Genomic DNA, 15,852 nt, shown 5'->3' with positions numbered 1-15,852 from the left:
ACCTTTAATATTGACCTTTAATATTGACCTTTAATATTGACCTTTAATATTGACCTTTAATATTGACCTTTAATATTGACCTTTAATATTGACCTACAGTACTGATTGTAATATAGACTGTAATATAGACTGCAATACAGACCTACAGTACTGACTGCAATACAGACCTTCAATACAGACCTTCAATACTAACCTACAGTACTAACTGCAATACAGACTGCAATATAGACCTACAATACAGACCTTCAATACAGACTGCAATACAGACTGCAATACTGACCTTCAGTACTGACTACAATACAGACCTTCAATACTAACCTTCAGTACTAACTACAATACAGACCTTCAATACAAACCTTCAATACTAACCTACAGTACTAACTGCAATACTGACCTACAGTACTAACTGCAATACAGACCTTCAATACTAACCTTCAGTACTAACTGCAATACAAACTGCAATACAGACTGCAATACAGACTGCAATACAGACTGCAATACAGACTGCAATACTGACCTACAGTACTGACTGCAATACAGACCTTCAATACTGACCTTCAGTACTGACTGCAATACAGACCTTCAATACAGACCTACAATACAGACTGCAATACAGACCTACAATACAGACCTTCAGTACTAACCTTCAGTACTGACCTTCAATACAGACCTACAGTACTGACTGCAATACAGACCTGCAATACAGACCTACAATACAGACCTTCAGTACTGACCTATAGTACTGACTGCAATACAGACTGCAATACAGACTGCAATACAGACTGCAATACAGACTGCAATACAGACCTACAGTACTGATTGCAATACAGACCTTCAATACTGACCTTCAGTACTGACTGCAATACAGACCTTCAATACAGACCTTCAATACTGACCTTCAGTACTAACTGCAATACAGACCTTCAATACAGACCTTTAATACAGACCTACAATACAGACCTACAATACAGACCTACAATACTAACTGCAATATAGACCTATATAGCCAAAAGCTATAACTTAAATAGTTATAAAGCCTAATATAAACTATATATTATTTATATAACCTTTAAAATAGATATTTAAGTAATTATTTATATTTTTAAAACTTTACTTTATACCCTTTATTATATTTGGTCCCCTTAGGTAAAGTTGGAAAATAGGTTTTACCCCGCACTTGACCTGATTTTTTATTTTCGCACTTTGTGGTAGTGGCCCACCGTACCCCAGGCTTATTAACATCTTTCTTTTAGCCACATCCAGATTCTTCCAGCAGCGTCTGACTGCATATCCTGACAGCCTCTTGAATTTTAGTTATGCCAAGTTAGCAATGGGCGAATCAACTCAGAGTATATGTTTTTAGAGTTGTCATTGAAGGTTGTAACAAAAGGACTGAGGTCAATCGAGTGCTGATTAGACGCATGGCGTAGAGATCCATGGCCCTTACGTGAAAAGGTCAGCTTCTCATCAGTATTTCCCATGCCAAATCAAAAGAAACTGGGGGTTGGCCAACCTGACTCATTACGAGATGGTCAATCTGAACCTGCCCTATAAGGCGTCAAAAAGCGAGATTCATAGAGCAAGTCTACAGTGACCATATCCCGATGCAACACCCGCTATACCCTACGAGTCCAGAAGGGCGTAAAATTGACAACCAGCAGTGGAGACGGATAGTCTGTCTCGAATAACTCAGCATCTCCGAGTTGGCATGAGTAGGTGACAGAGTCCAGATGAATCCAGACACACTAGAAGCAATTTAAATTGCAATTACTTCCCTCCCCCCCTTTTTAATATTTTTTCCTTGTTTTAGGTACAGTAAACAGAAGTTCCCAATTCATCAACCAGTCCTTTTGTACTTCAATCCCTTCCCGCCGTAATGTGTAGCTAGCGTCACGGCAATCACCTCAAGATGACCACTATCAACGACACCAGCAAACCGGTCGTGGTACCCGTAGTGCCCGCCCCAGAGCTTGCCAAGGCAACAATTCCCGGCTTAGACGTCACAGTAGGGCACGCCCTCACCTCAGAAGCCGCCGCCATCGCGAAGATAGGCGCAGACACATTCGCCGCCACATTCGGGTTCTCGGTGTCTGAAGAAGACCTGGCCATGTTCCTAACCGAGACGTACACCGAAATCACCGTGTTGGCGGATCTGCAAGATCCCGCCGTGCAGACGTGGGCAGCCCGGGACACGTCTGGCAAGGTGCTGGGGTTGGTACAGCTCGTCCGGGGCCTGTCGGAGCCCTGCGTCCCGGGAGACACCGCCACACACGCCGAGCTCCGGCGGTTGTATGTCGACACCACCGCGCACAGCCGGGGCATCGGCAAAAAGCTCATCGCTGCCGTTGAGGAGCAGGCTCGCGCCGAGGGTTTCAAGCAATTGTGGCTCACCGTCTGGGAGAACAATCCCAAAGCAGCGAAACTGTATGAGAGGCTGGGTTATCAGAAAGTGGGAGAAGCCGACTTTACCACTGGCACGTGCGTCCAGACCGACTGGGTTCTCTCGAAGAGCTTATGAAAGAGATTACGTGTATTCTCTGTGATTTTATGAACCTGGTAACGAAAGCGTTGTTATAATCAGAGAAGAGTGCAGGGAGGCATTGAAGGAGTCTTGGAGCAAGCGGTCTTGGTGGGGAAAATGTTTGACAATAGTTTGGAGTTCATTGGCGTTTAACTGATACAGGTAGACAGGCGGTAGACAGAAACTGGTGATGGGATAACCACTACACAAGGGCTAGGAGCCGATTTTGGAATAGAAGCTATCCGCCATATCATAATCCCTTATAGCTAACCAAGTTCATGTGATCAATTCAGGTCCCTCCCCGCATGAACCCCTTATTTGGCTCTGTCATGCTCGTGAATTCAGGCCATGTTACACGAATCTACAGTCATAATAACTATGCTGGACAAGTGCTTGTATCGCCTAATTCTACCTTGATTGCTATACTAGATTATTGCATCATGAATAGCTTCAACTTAAGCTTTGTCGCCAGCTCTTGCTCCAGTGATATTGATGGTACCTTTGGGCCTAGTGCTACTCAGGTCCTAAGCAACCAACTACGCCTGTTCTTCTTCGGCTTGTGCCTTTCCGCGTCGCCTTTTAGGACTACATCATCTATAAAGAAGCTAACGAGAAGACATAATCCAACTAGCGGGACCTGGATCGCGAAGATTGTTCGAAAACCTGCCAGCCGCGCATTTTGGATATCTGCTGCATACACCATCGTACCTTTGTCACCAACATGCCGTGTGCCCAGAAGAACACTCTCAGATAGCCATTCCGGTACGGTTCGGCGCAAAGCCGCGCCCGTGACGGCGTATTGTGCCGCCGACGAGATCGCAACACCTACTACGCCGCCTAGGGAGCGAAGGACATTTCGGGTCCCTGTTGCCACCGCACGGTCTTCTGTCCCGGAGTTGGCCTGTAAAGCTACGAGGCCTATGCAATCAGGATGAGTTATCTAGATACAAGGAATGATGTTTTGCGGCTGAACGACTTACCTGGCTGATGCACCCAGCCCACTCCGATCCCTTCGAGAACGAGTACGATCACATTTGTGTGTGTAGGTGTGTTCTCGTTGAATAAGAGCTTCAAGCCCGCACCGAGGGTCCAGAATAGCAAACCTGTGCGAAGAACTTGGCTGTATCTAAACCCCGAAATTCAGCAAGTCAAATAGAAAACCAAAGGATTTATATCAGAAATATGTGTTTGACTACCTGGCAAGTTTAGACATCACGGGGCCAGAAGTTGCACCGGCTATCCCTTGCGCGGCAACAAATGGCAGAATCAAAGTTGCACTCTGTAAAGGGGTATAGCCCCGTAGTGTCTGGAAGTAAAGGGGCACGAAATATTGCGTCCCCTGCCAAGAGAAATCGCTCAGGAAACCAATCAGAAGCAACAGACATCGTGAGCGACTCGTAAACAGTCGCAACGGCATGATGGGTATCTTGGCTTGAGAAGCTTCGATAGCGATGAATACAAAGAATAGAACACCGCCTATGATTAGAGTTGAAAGGACTTGTGAGCTGGTCCAAGCCCAGAGGATCCCGCCGGAGTTGACAGCCAGCTACAGGACATTGCTATCAGCTGCGTAGAAGATCATGTGTTAATCACAACTTGTGTACGGGATAACTTACCACTGTTAGCACGATGCCCGCAACAGAGGTGATGACTCCAAGCCAATCGATCTTCCGGAGTTTCTGGCTCCAATCGCCAGAGACCTGATTCGGCGGCAACACAAACAGCAGCAGAACAAAACACGCGCCGGCCGCAATCGCAGGAACAAAGAACGTCCACCGCCAACCGTCAGCACCCACTTGTATCAAGCCCGCGGCGACGAATGGTCCGGCAGTAGCACCCGCACCGATCGCAAGGCTTATCATACCCTGGTACTTACCTCTCGCTTTCAGACTGACGAGATCGCTCACTATAATCGCCACAGTAGAGGATATGCCACCGCTGCCGACACCGCTTATAGCGCGCGTGACGAAGAGCCAGGTCGGCGTCCTAGCAAAACCCGATAGCGCACCGCCAAGGGCGATACACCCGACGGAGCATAGGAGAATAGGTCGCCGACCAAAGATATCGGATATCCGCCCGTATAGGGGCTGGAAAGAGGTCTGCCCGAGGAGATACGCGGCGCCGACCCAAGTTATGGCTGTCCCGGTGTGGAAGGAGCTTGATATTGTTGGCAACGCCGTGGTCACGGAGGTCATGTCTAGATACGAGATGAAATAGCAGAGACACAGACAGAGGTACGCTGCTATGAGACGGGCAATTGGTAGGCGCTGCGTCTGATCGTCGAATTGGTCTGGGGTGAAAGGACCTGGGGTTGCGCTGGCGGCTGGCGTGTTCTGAGCATTGTTGCGGTGTTGCAGGGAGTGTGTATCTGGATCTGGCTGGGATCTGGCAGAATCATAGATGGTCTCCGGATGTGTTAAGACCAAGGTGGTCGCGGTATTGCGTGGCATTATCCCTGAATTCGGTGGCTTTCTATGGGTTATTATGGTGATGACGCGGATATGAGAGTAGGGTATTGGAAGGATTAAGGCAAGCAAAGTGAGCAGTAAGTAAATGTCCTACTATTTCCATCTAATTACCAAAAGCTGGAAATGAATCTAGTTTTATTATTCCCGTTTATGATTCCTTGCTTTCTATCTCTTCTCGTTTCTCGTACCCGCAGAGAGAATTCTCATCCGTCACGACCTGAAGCAAGCAAGTCTGACCGGACCGACGCATCGGCATGAAAACATGGTCTTCATGAATTGAAAGATAACGGTCAAACCCACTTCCACTGAAACCTGCCGGCAGTCATTGTTACCCCATATCCACCACTGGCAACGATCAGCAACGGAGTTTGCCTAGACGGGTAGCTGACCCCTGGACAGCAGTATGCATGTCACTCTAGTCTCGGCTGCGACGCCGCATAACTGCATGTCAGATCTCCACCTATCGTCTCTCCCTGCCAAGAATCGCAAGAAGCACGCGTAATTGCGTGCTCCAAGCCCTTTTTCTCAAGGTACGTGCGCGAATAAATCGTCATTTAAAACGGAAGAACAGTGGCTGGATCCTTTCGCGGGGTTATGTTTCGTGAGGGGTGTGCCGTGAGCTCTTACTATCCCTCTCCTTGTGATGAGAAGGCCTGAACCGTGTAGTTTGAGGTTTTTGCTGCGATGAGCTATGAGTCTGTAATTGTTTTATTGCGCTTAGGGGGTTCATAATAATCGTATTCTTAGCATAATCATGATCTTGTAGTACCAACAACCAAAAACTTCATGTCTTGAAAATTCAAGAACTCGTGTACCATCCTCCTCCGTCACTGATCAGGTATCACATGCCCAGTTGTAAAGGTCATATCTTTTTGCCTTCCCATAGATAGTAAATAGCATCCTCGTAATTGATTCTTTGCTTCTCTCTCCTGATATGCCCGCAGTGAGGTGTATAATCATATAAGAGCTCCTTGACCTCCCAACCTTGTTGGCGAGCTTGTTTCGCGTGCGACAAGACGTCCCTCCAATCAGTCACCTTGTCGTCAATCGACGCAAAATAATAAACTTTGTTGCAGTCAATAAGCTTCTTGTCTAGAATCGATTTGCGCCAGTAAGCGCCAGGCGCCTCGTATCGTGTGAAAGCAATGAACAGATACACGATGGAAAGTACAGCGTGGACCAACACCCAACGAAGTATTCCGGTGGGGAAATCCGTTGTAAGATCAGTGATGAAGGAGTACGTTAGAGCCCGGCATGCTTTGGTGTACGAGGCGCCGCCGGGTGCGCTGTCGCAGATCAGCCCGACTAGTGGTAAGTTCCTCTTCGTTCTGCGTTCAAGGGCGACTAAGAGATTTGTTGCTGAATTGAATCCCCCATTGCCTATCGCATGCAAGAGTATCCGGGGTCGAGTATGAGAGTTTTTGGAGCCGCCGACGGCGGATTGAAGACGGTCACACTCATTCAAGATATCACAAATTGCGTCTGCAGCCGGCTTCATAGCATCTTCTTGTTTTTGATAAGAGCTAAGCATGCCTGACTTGGTGGGAGACAGTATGAGAATCTTCGCGCGGGGGGCACTGTTGCGATAAAGCGACTCATAATCACAGACATATCTGGTTTTGGCGATGCCAATGGATGGGCATATAATGACCAGCTGTCCGATCTTAGGCTGCTCTGGGGTATATAGAGAGATATCGGGCCCCAGTCGGGCATATCCTCTCGTTTGGACCATATTTTGACGCTAATGGATTTCGAAAATCAAAGAGTTGTGACCTACGATCGCAGGAGTCACGCTATTATTCAGTGCCAATGACGTCAATCTGACTGGAAAGAATGAGTTGACATAAAACTTGGACCCAATGCACCAGAAAGAGTTCGGAAACGAGAAAGGGATTTGGTTCGGCTGAAGAAGAAGAGAATGGAGGAGAGGGCCTCTACACGTGGAGATGGGATTGCCTAGATAAGTAGAATTTGTCACGGTGTGTCGAGGCAGTGAGGTGAGAGGTCGGGGTAATGATGTGCTCAATGGTTACATTCTATCCGATGACTAATCGGCCCCCTGCTTATTGCAATATCATATCATTATCATAGGTACCTTTTCACATAATACGCCTGAATGCATAACAAGATTTCTTATTGGTTTTCGTTGAGGATGCCTAGGCAGTCGGAGACTTTACCCTGTACTCAACGGTGACGAGCTACTAATCGTGCACCAGTTGCCTACATTTTCATAAAAGGATTCAACTAGTAGGCAGTAATATCAGGCGTCTTAGATACGGCATGTCCGCTATTTTTACATTCAATTATCTTGTTTAAACACTCACAGAAGTAGGATGTTTTGTTAATCCAAACACTATTTTAGATACGTCCGATATTAACCTCTAGTAGTAGGTGGAACATTCCGTTATGATAGCCCACAAACTTCTCAGGCTTCAGGGTCAATTATTCTACCTGCAGCTAGAGTGTACGCACTCAAGCTAATAACCAAACAAGGAAATTGGGAATGCATAAAGGGATTTATTGTAAGGAGGTTCAAACTCTTGCGTCTTTGAATCTTTGTCAAGATGCGCGACAAAGCACAGTTCATCCAGCCGGAAACAGCCATCTCAATCCGTTAGATAGATATAGCTTAGGTAGCATAATCTGGGCCTCTTAATCCTACACATCTTGCAATTCATGGTGCAATTTCTACGCCTAACCTAGCTCAACAGGGCTTTTATTCTTAAAATTCACAATGCCAGTATCAGCTCAGGGTTTGCAGCGCACAGCTAAAGGCGTAGAGCTTCAGCTACGATACAACTTTGCGGGGAACCCAGCATGGGAACTCGAAAAGGTGCTCGGAAATGGCGCTTTCGGAATAACAGTATTACTGGTGGACAAAGATCCATTACATATTCGCCGTGACCGCAATCGTCGCCGGCGGAGGATAGTTCTGAAGCGACAATTGGCGTCAGATCGGGGGATGACGGATTTTCTTACCGAAATGCGAGCACTCGAGGTAAGATGGAGGAATGCCTCTCTATGCTTGTCCGCGTTAACCTGACGAGTCGACGAACTAGGAACTGCGCGGCCACGCACACATCGCACAAATAATCGACAGTACAGTGGATACCCAGTATTTTCGTTCAAGAAGTGGCCGAACAGCAGAGTTCCTGAGACGTATCTTACGGTCACTCACAAATCACCCCGAAAACATATTCAAGGCCGTGGCCCATCATCGGGGACCAGCAATTCTTTTAGAGTACCTGGAAGGGGGTTCGCTGTATACTTTCGCAAGGAGACAATATGAAACTAACACCAAGCTCCCAAACCGTATTCTCTGGAACATTTACTACTGCAGTAAGAAGAAATCACAGAACTTCTTCCGTGTTGCCACTAGTTATTTCTGTGCTAATATCTTCAAGTGATGAGGGCCTGTGCTGCCATGACATATGCAAAGAATGCGCCACATGGTGGACCATTAGAGTTGGAAGAACTTCAAAAGGACGAACCGCATTTACTGTTACGCCACAATGATATTGCCTTCCGAAACATGATGTTCGATGACTACGAGCCCGAAATCCCAGAACGTATGTACAAATGACTCAATTTCCCTTTTCTTCTTATTCTTGAAAACCCATCCTCGGAGGTCCTAGTCACCATACCGCTACCTTAAACCCTAGCTGGAACGGGTTTAAGAACGTACTAGTGGATAACACATTCCTCTGGCTTCAATGACAAGTTATCCTTAAACTGACAATTTTGTATGGTAATCGCTAACAAAGTTAATGCTGAAAGACAACGCGATTCCTAAATTGGTGTTAATAGATTTTGGGCTGGCAGGCTATGTAAAGCCTGAGGGCATTACTCATGCTCGGGCCGGTGAAATTGCAGAGACATATAATATGCACCAGTGTGCACAGGTAAAGTGTCCTAAATCATTCACTAATCTTTTCTGCTAACAGCAGACTACGCTAGCTTATGGTCACGTTGATTCATCCGCATGCACAACTCGCGGGAAACATGTACGCGTACATTCACGATCCTCCGTTGCGGACACAAGCATGGGAGATTATACCAGACAGGCACGGCAACGATCATTTTCGCTGGGTAGACAACGAATTGCGATATCTTCTCTGCGAAGCCTTGGGCGACTTACAATATCGGCCATCACTCCAGCAGATGCTCAGGCGAACGCGAAGAGGTGCTGGGAAGCCAGCGTCTGCGTATGGAGCGCGGGCGCCGGATGAGAGCGATTTGGCATGCCAAGGAATATTGCAGCTACTGCAGCACACTCCTGATCCTCTAGATAACCCAGACATATTTTGATAGCCCTTGAGGAAAGCTTAGCAATATTGTGAACTAGATGCAAGTCACTCATGCCAGCAATGCCTTTTCAGTTCATCACCTGGACTACTATCTGTCTATTCGGAATAGACTTGTGACAAGGGGGAGTTGCTGGAACTGGGCGACTGCGGGTCTAAGGCTCTTCAACAAGATGTGTATTACTACAAAAACTTTTCCTATGCCTTCACATAACTATTTTCGTCCTCTTGAAGCTAAGCGTGTTATATTCGATGACCGTGCGTCACAATAGTGCTTGTAATGTTTGTTCCCTAGGAATTTCCATTTCCAGTTCCACTACAATCCTGATAATCAGAATCGGACCTACACGCTACGCGTCTTGGTGGTGCATTTTGGCATTAAAGAAGACATGAATGATACCCAGACCCTGGTACTATAATATTCTCACTCTGCATACTCTCATGTGTGATGAAAGATGGACACTGATGATTAGTTCATTCTCTCATCAAGAGAGATGTATAAAACTAGCAAAGAAGATCTAGATAAGTAGATAAATATACAAGTCTCCAAGTGTAACAATGCATTGTTCGATTTTGTCTTCATTTTTTAAACGAATAATTCACTAGGTCTGTACAGGTTCAGTACAGACCCCCCTTATATAACCGTAGCAAGATAACCCCGATGAGACCACCACTAGCAGAGATCCACCTTGCGGTAACCCGATGTCTGCGACATCCTCAACGGTCCAAAGCGCGGAGCAGCTCGAGTGTGGCCAAAGATTGTCTTGTGCTTGTGGGTTGCAGGATCATATCGGTCACCACATTGCCCGGGAGCAATACCGTGATACCGCAAGAATGACCAAGCTATGACAAAGATTATCAATTTTCAGCTTCAAAGATGTAACAGCTTGAGCGCCCAAGAGGGATCACTGACCTCAGAAGCCCACCACATTGTCAGACTGCCTTGTGCAGACTTACTCGCAAAGCAATTAGGTGGCACCGAACACCACACTATCTGCGAGGCTATGCTCCCAATGTTGATGTTACGACTGCAAGATGGCATTTCGCCCATACCTGGAGGGTTGATTATGAGTTACATTTCCAAGCCCATACTTTATACGGGGCCTCGGATAAGGGTGACTTAGTAAAGCTTCACCAGAAATTTTTGGAAATAGAGTCAAATGTAGTAACGTGGTAGGATTGGCTTGCTTCCGTGGGGGGCTTTGGAACACCTGTGACTGTGGCAGTTTCTTTCCTATAAAGCACCTAGTTCAACTAGGCGTGTGACTGAATTGATGCTGCGAGCTATCTGGAGATTTTTAAAACGCCAGGTGTTTGACTGTTGCAAAACCTTTTGTGAGTGTAACAATGCAAATGTAATAGATGAAAGAATGGTGGATTGCTATATTTATTACTGAGATTAGATTAACAACGCGCGCGCCGTTACTGTATAAAATAGCCTTTGGTCAAGAACATTTTGCACTATTTTCAACCCTCGTGCTATATAAAAGATGATTTCCTCAGCAAGTTTCGGAGAAAGTTTCTTCTATACTAAATTACAACCTGAGGCACACTATAGAAAACTACAAGTGATACGTAACATTAAACCGGAAGGGATTATCAAGACTTCACTATGCCCTGATGTAGTACACCTGTAAGATATACTATGTACCTGATAGCAAGCTAAAAATAAATACATCCCTGCCATCAAAGAAGTCTCCTATATAATTTTGTGAGACAAATGTTTGCAAGTCATCATCCTCTACATGTAGCAGCTGAGGGGATGTTGAGGATTGGGCCCTTAGACGAGCTAGGTAAACTTGGCATCATGCGATCTTGCCTGCCGGATCTCCATGTGGGGTTATTGCCTGCCGGGCGTTCAGCTAAATATTGGTCTACAATGTTAGCTAAGCATTCAAAGACTGTTATTGGTGCGAAGACTAATTACCAAGACAACCAGTGCCAATGACGGGTCACATTACTCATGCGGCTGAACAAGATTATCAAAAGTTGAAACAGCCTGGTCTTTGGGGATGCTTTAGATGGCTTGTATTAATTTATCAGACAGGATTGAGGAAGTGAACGAGACGAGGAATGTCTCTATAAATACTCAACGCCCGCTCTCACACTCCTGGAAACATGACTTCCTCGGCTTAACTCCCCTTTGGCTATTTACTTGTTCCACTTGACTCAATAATACTTTCAACAATCCAATCAACTACTCCTAGTTAAACAGGACGAAATAGTGATCGATCGAAGTTGTTGTGGACGGCCACATTCACCATGCTTTTCACCACTCGATCAGTTATCGTCTTTATGTTAGCGGGAACGCGTGTTATCCTAGCTGCCACACAACCAGCATGTGTACAAGACTGCATCAGCGAGAACCCAACGAGCTCGTGGTGTGATGGCGACGAGACCGGTGACGACCTCGCTGAATGCACATGCCAGAGCATATACGGCAGCCTCATGCTTCAATGTATCCAGAAATGCCCCGAAGCCGATCAAGCCACATACGCCTCTGGGCTACCAGGAACCTGTGGCGAGACTCTCTTCCCTGATATCGATATTCCAGAAACTACTTCGACCTTATCATCATCGGCGGCGGCTTCGACACCGACTAGGACTAATACTGACAGCGGCGCTAGAGAAACTGAGACGCCTGCATCGGACGGCAATGATTCGGGGACTGGTGCCGCTGCAGGCCTCATTATTCCTACATGGATGCTTGGCGCATCAATTCTCGGTTTGGGAGTTATTGGTTTATAAGCACTGACCGAACATGGTGATGGTAATATCAGGATGATATACATCTTGGATGTTTGGGAAGCGGTATATGCGGAATTGCTGAAGAATTAGCTGAGAAAGTACCATCGACGGACGCCTTAGACGGATGGTAGGGCCTGTGAACTGGACTCTAGGTTCTACAGCATTGCTCAAAGCATTCTTAGTGTTGGATATATTAACTTTATAAATATGTCAGTGGCGAGAACCCCGGGATGAGTCTATATTCTAGCCCTGCCTTCTCTAATTTTCTCGTCCTCTTCATATCCTATCGCACCACTCCAACCGCATATATAGGTTCTTCAACGTCTTATCTGCCGCTAAGCTTGAGCTCATTCTCATTGCGTCCGCTCGTAGAGATATTCCCCAACCGGATCATGCAGCCCTCAATTGCAGACTTAAGCTTGGTGTTGCTCATGTGCTGCGCCTGTCTAGGCAAAGTTTCCTGTATATCACCATGCGCAAGCATCGCAAATATTTCGGCCGCACTTGTTGCATTGTGGGTAACAGCTTTCCAGCCCGGGGAATCGATACCCAACCGAGCATCGATGGAGTCAGAATGGTACTAAGCACGGCCTACAAAATACGCGTGCTTGTAGCGCCCTAGGAAATGCACTGTCAGCCCTGATCATCTTGCACAGTTGCCTCGAAAGTATAGAGCCATTGCTGTGCCAGATTTCTGATAAGCCGGTCGAGTCTATACCACGAACCACTGGGATACGTTAGTTTGCATTCAGTGCTTGTGCTCTCAGTACCGTTGGCATTCTGCCCCGTTTCCGAAATGACCCTCGGATATAATAAACTCTGGAAAGACCAGATTCTCGAAGGTAAACTCTGGGTAAAACGCGTTTCCCCGCAGAAAAACTTTGTAAACCGTTCGGTCTTGTCGCTATAGTCACTGGGGATGAGAATGATCGGATTTTTCGGTGTTCATCCGGAATCTAAATCCGTAATATTTGCAGTATGGGGAATCTAGCCTCCTATACACCAAATTTAGGTCTGTGTGCTTATAAGCAGCGATTCTGTTATGAAACTAGCATGTCGACAAAGATTAACGGACGATATCGAGCAAGGCGATCAGAATATATGTGCTAAAATGGCATCACATTGGAGCCAGGCGCTTCATCATCTCTACTACCTTGGGCTCAATAACGCCCAAATTATTATACAAGACGTGATGAAATGACTTGGTGATACAATGGGTGTTAAGGTTTTCTCGTTATAACTGTATTGTTGTGCACTGGTTGTATAACAAGGGCAGCAATACTGAGCTTGGAATCTAGGCAATTCAGATTATAATGATCAACTAGGGCTGTATGAGTCCTTGACCAACCAACTCCTTCTTGGCTGTTGGTGGCTTGACTCGACTCTATATACAACTGGTCTGCCAACCCAAACCGTTTAGGTCTTTGGGGTCTATTTTAAAAAGCTAAGTTTATATAACCTTACTTTTTAATATTGCCCAATATTGCTTATATATCTTAAAAAGATTATAAATACCTTATAATAGCCTTTTATATAGTTATAGTATAAGGCAAACTGTGCATTTAGTTTATATACCTTATACGTTTATAATAATCATTTGAATATCATAGACGGCTACTTATAATCTGTCAGAAGTGGAAGGTGGTGATACTTGACGACCCATACGCTGAATTGTATATTAAAAGGAAACCTTTCATCCTGCCGCAAGGCGTATTGCAACTCAACCTTCTTAATAATTAACAGGATTGCATGTACTACTCTTGACATGACCAAGTCTGATTTACCAAATTCCCCAGAAGTACGGAGAATATCTCAGCATCCTCAGCGGGCAACAACAGTCTGCCAGCTCTGCGATAATCAAGCTGAAAATTTAAGGTTGCTGAGGATGAAGCTTTTAGGATTCGAGAATTGGTAAGTTATTACTTTCATTCAATGATCCTCAAGACTTATTGATGAGTCCCAAGTATAATTATTAAGAGTAGTACATGTAATCCCATTAAATTATTTAAAAGTTTAAGTTATAATATAATTATTTAGCTAAATGAAGGTCTTATATATAAATTCCTAACATTCCAATATATAAAATGCAAATATTACCGCTTTCCCTTTTTAACATTCCCTTTTAATCCTTATATTAATTAATATTATAAATCTTAATTAACTCCCTTTTAAGGGTAGCTCCCTTTAAGGTAAATTAAATAGTTATATTAAATAATATAAGGATAATATTTTAAAGCACGTTTAATAAAATAAAATAAATAAGGTAAAACTTTTTAAAAGTTAAATTATTTATAATTATTAAAATAATAAATAAAAGTAATATTAAATTTTTTAAAATAGGATATTATAAAAGGTAAAAGTTTTATTAATATTACTTTTAAATTATTATTTATAATATAAAGCTTTTAAAATTAAAGCATTATAATATATAATAGCTATAATATATTATATATTTTATTATTTTTATATAAATATAAGTATCCTTATAAATATTTATTTTTCCCCCCTTTATTTTTATAATATTTATATATATTCCTATAATTACTTCTTTTAATAATTAATACCTTTATTAAGGTATAAATTATAAATAACTTATAATTTATAAATCTTAAATTTTTAAAAAGGGTATATTACTTATTTTATATTATATTTTAATTCTTTTTATAAAATAATATATATACTTCTTTTACTTATTTTACTATTAATTTATATTATATTAAATTATTAAACTTATTAACTTCGTTTTAAAATAGGTATAAGTTAAACTTTAAAAACCTTATAGGGCTTTTTTAACTCTTATACCTTTTTTTAATTAATTATAAAGGTTATAATTTTAAATTATTATATACTTTTCTTATTAACTTTTTTCCTTTATTATAATAATATTAAAAGTATATTAAACCTTATCTTTTACCTTTTACTTAATTAATAAACCTATTATAGGTATAATAAATAAAGCTATTATAGTTAAATTGTTTAATTTTATAATTAATTAAAACTTTTTTAAAGTAGCTTTTATTATTATATTATTATATTAATTACTTTTATAACGTTTTAAATATTATTAATATTAAAAAGCTTTAATAAAAAATATAAAGTATAAATAAATATATACTTTATTATTTATAGGTAAGGTTAATTTAAGGTAACTTTAAAGAATTAATAGTTTATTATTATTATATTATTAAAGGTATTTTTTAAAGGTTAATCCTATTATATTTAAATATATAAGCATTTAAAAAACTTAATTTAAGTTAATTAATAATATTTATTATTTTACTTTTTAAAATATTATTTTAAAATATTTTATAGTTTTATTTTAAACTTTTTTTAAATTATTATTAATAATTTTCTTTAAGCTTATATTCATTTTATAATTTAATTTTTAATAATTTAAGTTTTATATTTTTAAATTATAAGGATAATTTTTATATTATTTATTATTATTAAAAAATATAGCAATAAAAATGTTTTAACTTAAGTTAATTTTAATATAGGAATTTTTACTTAGCTTTATATATAAACTATTTTAACTTTATTATTTATTTTAAGCTTAATAATTTTTTAAACTTTTTAAAGGTTAGGTTTAATAATACTTTTATTAGCCTATCTACTACTTAATTAATAATTAAAATATATTTAAAATTAACTTTTTTAATAATAATTTATTCTTAATACTATTAATTTTAAATTAATATATATTTCTCTTTATTATATAATAATAAGTTATATAAAGCTAAAATTACTTCTTAATTATTATTATAAATAATTATAAATATATTACTTAAATTAATATTTAATTTAATTAATA

At 41.9% G+C, this 15,852-nt stretch overlaps 5 protein-coding genes across 5 annotated transcripts; 3 read left to right on the top strand and 2 right to left on the bottom strand.

The window, feature by feature from the left end:
- The first annotated feature begins 1,195 nt into the window (after nt 1-1,195).
- Nucleotides 1,196-2,836, top strand: F5B22DRAFT_631975 (acyl-CoA N-acyltransferase). The gene is made up of 2 exons (XM_047976649.1): nt 1,196-1,455; nt 1,529-2,836. Exon 2 carries the CDS (start codon nt 1,910-1,912, stop codon nt 2,516-2,518), a length of 609 nt encoding a protein of 202 aa, XP_047824703.1. The 5' UTR covers nt 1,196-1,455; nt 1,529-1,909; the 3' UTR covers nt 2,519-2,836.
- Nucleotides 2,837-2,853: 17 nt separating this feature from the next.
- On the bottom strand, nt 2,854-4,971 carry F5B22DRAFT_653599 (major facilitator superfamily domain-containing protein; the record flags this gene model as incomplete). The annotated part of the gene is made up of 4 exons (XM_047979732.1): nt 2,854-3,439; nt 3,502-3,647; nt 3,718-4,067; nt 4,138-4,971. The coding sequence occupies 4 exons, from the start codon at nt 4,969-4,971 to the stop codon at nt 3,039-3,041; spliced, it is 1,731 nt and encodes a 576-aa protein (XP_047824702.1). The 3' UTR covers nt 2,854-3,038.
- Nucleotides 4,972-5,344: 373 nt separating this feature from the next.
- Nucleotides 5,345-7,080, bottom strand: F5B22DRAFT_45800 (indole-diterpene biosynthesis protein-like protein PaxU). Its single transcript, XM_047972035.1, has one exon. The coding sequence runs from the start codon at nt 6,719-6,721 to the stop codon at nt 5,852-5,854; it is 870 nt and encodes a 289-aa protein (XP_047824701.1). The 5' UTR covers nt 6,722-7,080; the 3' UTR covers nt 5,345-5,851.
- A 643-nt stretch (nt 7,081-7,723) lies between these two features.
- Nucleotides 7,724-9,297, top strand: F5B22DRAFT_652717 (uncharacterized protein; the record flags this gene model as incomplete). The annotated part of the gene is made up of 5 exons (XM_047979654.1): nt 7,724-7,987; nt 8,049-8,328; nt 8,394-8,558; nt 8,767-8,891; nt 8,947-9,297. The coding sequence occupies 5 exons, from the start codon at nt 7,724-7,726 to the stop codon at nt 9,295-9,297; spliced, it is 1,185 nt and encodes a 394-aa protein (XP_047824700.1).
- A 2,011-nt stretch (nt 9,298-11,308) lies between these two features.
- Nucleotides 11,309-12,168, top strand: F5B22DRAFT_653593 (uncharacterized protein). The gene has a single exon (XM_047979731.1). It carries the CDS (start codon nt 11,556-11,558, stop codon nt 12,039-12,041), a length of 486 nt encoding a protein of 161 aa, XP_047824699.1. The 5' UTR covers nt 11,309-11,555; the 3' UTR covers nt 12,042-12,168.
- Nucleotides 12,169-15,852: the final 3,684 nt, after the last annotated feature.

This window comes from Xylaria bambusicola, assembly GCF_022495145.1.
Source record: "Xylaria bambusicola strain CBS 139988 unplaced genomic scaffold F5B22scaffold_106, whole genome shotgun sequence".
Classification (NCBI taxonomy): Eukaryota; Fungi; Ascomycota; class Sordariomycetes; order Xylariales; family Xylariaceae; genus Xylaria; species Xylaria bambusicola.
The sequence above is the reverse complement of the archived record's forward strand: the minus strand, read 5'-3'. Positions and strand labels throughout refer to the sequence as shown.

Coding starts and splice junctions, on each gene's coding strand:
- F5B22DRAFT_631975 (XM_047976649.1), top strand. CDS start 1,910: ATGACCACTATCAACGACACCAGCAAACCGGTCGTGGTACCCGTAGTG.
- F5B22DRAFT_45800 (XM_047972035.1), bottom strand. CDS start 6,721: ATGGTCCAAACGAGAGGATATGCCCGACTGGGGCCCGATATCTCTCTA.
- F5B22DRAFT_653593 (XM_047979731.1), top strand. CDS start 11,556: ATGCTTTTCACCACTCGATCAGTTATCGTCTTTATGTTAGCGGGAACG.